We start from the raw sequence: 4,411 nt of genomic DNA on the forward strand, positions 1-4,411 counted from the left end.
CGTTTTCTCACAATTAGAAACATTTCTTTTCCTACAACTGGCAGAATAACTTGAAAATGTGCTTCTTTAGAAAGCACTTCCAAGTAAGTCTCAACGTGCTTCTTACAAAAGCAGACATCAATTAACTTGTTCACCCAATTAACTAACACAGTTGGATCAGATTCGAACGCGAAGCAAAATGGTGACAGATGAATTAGCTAACCCTAGAACATCAATCTGTTACCACAAAATGAGTCCGGTGAAGTTACAGTTGAGTCGATATAAAGAAATGCTTAACTGAAGAAGAAGGGTTTATTACTTGAACATGTCCAGGGCATGAACCTGCCAAACACGAACATGACCTCCTCGGTCTCACATCAATCCCTACTCAAAATAACATCGACATGAATGACTTAATTTGCAACTACAACAATAAACAAAAAAGTTGAACACTAGTCGCTCGGTTTGCTCATTTAGTTGGTTCACCAGACTGAGTATTCTTGACCTCTCTGGGGCACTGAGATACATATGGTTTGAGCTGCAAGCACGAAAGGAAACGGTAATTTAGAACTACATGTATACATAAGAGTGAGGAGTAAACTGTTCAATTATAACTTCAAAGTTTTTATTAGAAGGAAATTACTTGCATCCACTCCTTGGGTGACATGGACCAATCCTACCGTCACATGTGTCAGCCTTTCAGCTCAGCAGTCATGCCATGCCAACCTTCAACTCCAGGCAAACCGACATCAGAAGTTGATGACATCAGATGTTGAATGACTTGTTGATTTTACATGGAACATAACCTTTAAATGTGTTGCCCAAATTTTTCATCGCCAACTTCTGGTGTTGCTTTGCTCAGAACTGAAGTACCTGAAGCTGGAGATGGCATGACAATTGGGCTCAAAGGCAAGGATTCTTTTTTTCTTTTGAAAAAGGGAACACGTGTCAAGATGAGATTGGTCCAAGCCAAACAGATAGGCATGAGGGTTCACCCAAAAGGGTGGATGCAAGAATCGTCCTTAGTAAAATAGCATAGTTGAAGATGTCAACAGAGCTGCAGAGCATCCATGAAATTCCAAATGGAAGCTCTAACTTAAAAGATGAATATTACCGAAGAATGGAGGAAAAGAGAAACAACAAAAGAGAAATAGAAACATGTTCACCTTGAAGTCAGTTAAATCAGGGACTACATAGTTAGGTAATTTCTCCTGCTGCACGACATACTTAGCTGCAAAAATTTTGGATAATTCGAAAACATGTCAATCAGTAATTTTTACCTGAAAATTTTGAATGAGCACATTGTCAAATTTTTGCAAAAATGGAAATGGGCAAACCTTTTCGGGTGTGGAAACCAGTCGGCTTGCAATTCTTCCCCTTGTAGTAATCCCTTGGGGCACGTTTGGAAGAAAGAATGTCAAGTGATGATGTTCGCTTTCGACGAAATGCCCTTCCTAACCCTATTATTAGTCCCAATGGCATTTTCTTTGCTTTTTTTTTTAATCACAATAACTGAATAAAGTAAACTAAAACTAATTAGCAAATATGCTTAAAACCGTCAATGCATCCTATAAAACACTACCAAAGACATCAGCTCGAGAGAAAGCAGCAGAACCGGTTCAACAACAGCCAAGCAAACAGTGGTGAAACCAAGAATTTATCTCACAACAACAAACGCCAAAATTTAAATCTTGATTAAATTTTCATACTATCTTCCAACTATCTTCGAAATATCACGGTCACAACTATCTTCGAAATGTTTTCATACTTTGAACCATAGTTGCCAGATACGAAGTATAGTTCGAGTACGGAATTCGCTAGTAACCTATAGCAACATTCGCTAGAGAGTAGACAGACAGTACAATATTCAGTTCCATTCATTCTAATTTCGTTAAAGAATGTAAATAGACATCGAATATTAATTCATCTTTCCCCAAATTTTTTTCTTTTTATTGCATACAAGACATTGCAGTTTAGCAAATATCAAAATCACTCCAAAAAGACACAAACACTTTCCAATCATTCCCACAAACAAGCAAGACTACAGATTTGATTCAGATTCATGGAACTACGAACTGCAGATTCGATTACTGATAACATTCAAATTTTTAGCCTCAACCCAGTTCAATTTTTTTGGTTTGAGACAGAAATGTCCAGACAAGCAACGAGATTTGAAGATTTTTCAATGATCCAATAGAGTTTGGGTTAGGATAACAAAACCCTTGTCATTCTTCCACACAGACATACAGAGTGAGCAATATTATTCAACAAATTCCAGGTAGAAGGAACCTGATAGGGTAGTAGAACTAGAAGGTACCTGAGAGGGCTGAGGAGTGAGGTTCGGATTTTGAAGCTGTCGTGCAAATGAGTGCCGGAGAGGGTTTAGGTTTTTCTGCTTCTCAAAACCAAGAGAAAGAATGAATCGAAAGAAAGGGAACTGGAGAGAGAAGAGAGGGGGAGCAAATAGCATATGGCCTAGGCCTGTAACCTAAAGTGGGTTGGGCTCGGCTTTCTCCTCAATTTTCTATCAAAATCCATTACACTCTACTCTTTTGAACCAGGTTTCACCTCTCCCCAACTCCATAACCCCGCCATTCAGTACCAATGTTCTAAAAAACACTAGGCGCTAGTCTGACAATAGGTAGGGGCTTAGCACCTAGGCAGCGGATTTATGTAATTTTATAGTATATTTTGTAAATAAGTATCTATTTACACTTTAAAAAAAAAAAATCTATACTTGTATGGATGATAAAATGAAAAAATAGAAGTAGAAGAATACACAAAGTATATCCATCCATCCATCCAACAAGTTCAATATTTAAAAAGCAGTAAGCATATAATCATAATGAGGAGTATTCTTAGATGATAGACTAAATTCTTCTTGTTCATGATCCTTGCATTAGATTGGACATAAACTAAATTATTTAACCTTGATGTATCTAGTTTATTTATTTTCATTGTATGTATCCCCTCAAAAGTGCTTCAATTCATTTCACAATTGGATGAACTTGTAGTAAATCCATGCTTTGCAAATTAGGTACACCATTTCTATAAGTATACCATCATGAAACTAAAAAATAAAAAAGCACACAATTAATTTAAAAATAAAAAATATATAAAATAAAAAAAACCAAACCACCTAGGAGCCGTCTAGCCCGCCTAGGTGACTGCCTAGCTCCAGACTGATTTTTCGAAATGATTTGCACTAAATCGCGCTGGGCCTTCACCTCCTAGGCTGATTTTTAGAACATTGTTTAGTACTATGATTTAGTGGTATTCATCTTCACTTGTAAGTAAGCGGTCTTAGGTTCAATTCTCGCCAAAGGCGAATTTGAACCACATTATTATGGCTAAGCCAGTGTGAGGCTTAGTGTGACAACCTATCCCTAGTCCTACGATTTTATAAACTCTAAAAATATGAATTTACGAAAATGCCCTTAGAGACGAGGATGTTGGACTTCTGTTGATTGTTCAAAGTCACAAATTAATGTTTCCGATTAGATTTTGAAGCTACGAACGCATAGGCAAAAGCCGTTTGCAAGTTCGGATTATAACGGTATAGTTACGGACATTTGAAGTTGTTTCACTAAACTATATAGTTAAAGGAAAATAAACTCCCACCATGTGGGGATGGTAATCAATTAGAGATTAAGGAGGAAAAGGTAATGAGGAATGAAAGGATAGGAGTGAGAGTTTTTGGCGGAAAAAGAAAAGAAAGAAGGAAGATGGGAGATGAGGAAGAGATAGGGAGAGACCCATGGATTTGGAGAAACAGAACGAATCAGGAAAAAGAGGAGAGGAGATGGACGAATGAGAAGGGAGAGGAAAGGAGAGAAAGGAGGGAGGGGAAAGAGCACCGGATCCCTTCGACCCATTTCCAAACTCAACGACTCAAATGCTGGCCCGACTCCCTACAACTGTTCTAACGGGTTTTCCCGTTGATTCTCTTGGTTTTCTTCAATCCTCTCACCATCCCAAACCTAATCATAACATCACAGCACCCAAATAGAGTCTAAATCGATGAGTTTTCATAGTGAGTTCATGAAGAACACTGGTACGGGTGCCATGAAACCTTGGCCTTCGATCCACCATTTCTGGAACAAATACCTACAATTTCCTTCACCAATTGAAACCTCTGGAGCCCAAGAACAGACCCCAAACAAGTTTGGGAGCGGTGGAGCTGAGGATGTGAAGAATCGTAGCTCACTATCTCAAGATTTTACAACCGATCAAGGGTAATTTGAGGTGTTTTCCGGCCAAATTAGACTTGGTCATAGGTATAAAGTTTACTTTACTCATTGAGACCTACAATTCTATAAATTTCGGTAATTTTTAGAAATAGTTGATTTTTCCGGCGAGTCGAGGGGACCAACCGCCACCCACGGCGGCGCGTGGCCTGGGGACCCTCAATGCTATTTTTAGGCTAAATTAG

At 38.4% G+C, this 4,411-nt stretch overlaps 1 protein-coding gene across 1 annotated transcript; it reads right to left on the minus strand.

Moving 5' to 3' along the window:
- Nucleotides 1-272: 272 nt before the first annotated feature.
- Nucleotides 273-2,514, minus strand: LOC103436464 (uncharacterized). Its single transcript, XM_008374889.4, has 4 exons — nucleotides 2,297-2,514; nucleotides 1,317-1,491; nucleotides 1,146-1,210; nucleotides 273-517 (listed from the first exon to the last, which is right to left on the minus strand). Exons 2-4 carry the CDS (start codon nucleotides 1,459-1,461, stop codon nucleotides 449-451), a joined length of 279 nt encoding a protein of 92 aa, XP_008373111.1. The 5' UTR covers nucleotides 1,462-1,491; nucleotides 2,297-2,514; the 3' UTR covers nucleotides 273-448.
- Between the last annotated feature and the right edge of the window lie 1,897 nt (nucleotides 2,515-4,411).

Source organism: Malus domestica, chromosome 08 (genome assembly GCF_042453785.1).
Source record: "Malus domestica chromosome 08, GDT2T_hap1".
In the NCBI taxonomy this organism is placed as follows: Eukaryota; Viridiplantae; Streptophyta; class Magnoliopsida; order Rosales; family Rosaceae; genus Malus; species Malus domestica.

Excerpts from the sequence above, each read along its gene's own strand:
- LOC103436464 (XM_008374889.4), bottom strand. The coding sequence starts at position 1,461 with ATGCCATTGGGACTAATAATAGGGTTAGGAAGGGCATTTCGTCGAAAG. Across the intron at positions 1,211-1,316 it reads TGGTTTCCACACCCGAAAAG|CTAAGTATGTCGTGCAGCAG; the intron begins GTTTGCCCATTT and ends AAATTTTTGCAG. Across the intron at positions 518-1,145 it reads CTGATTTAACTGACTTCAAG|CTCAAACCATATGTATCTCA; the intron begins GTGAACATGTTT and ends TCGTGCTTGCAG.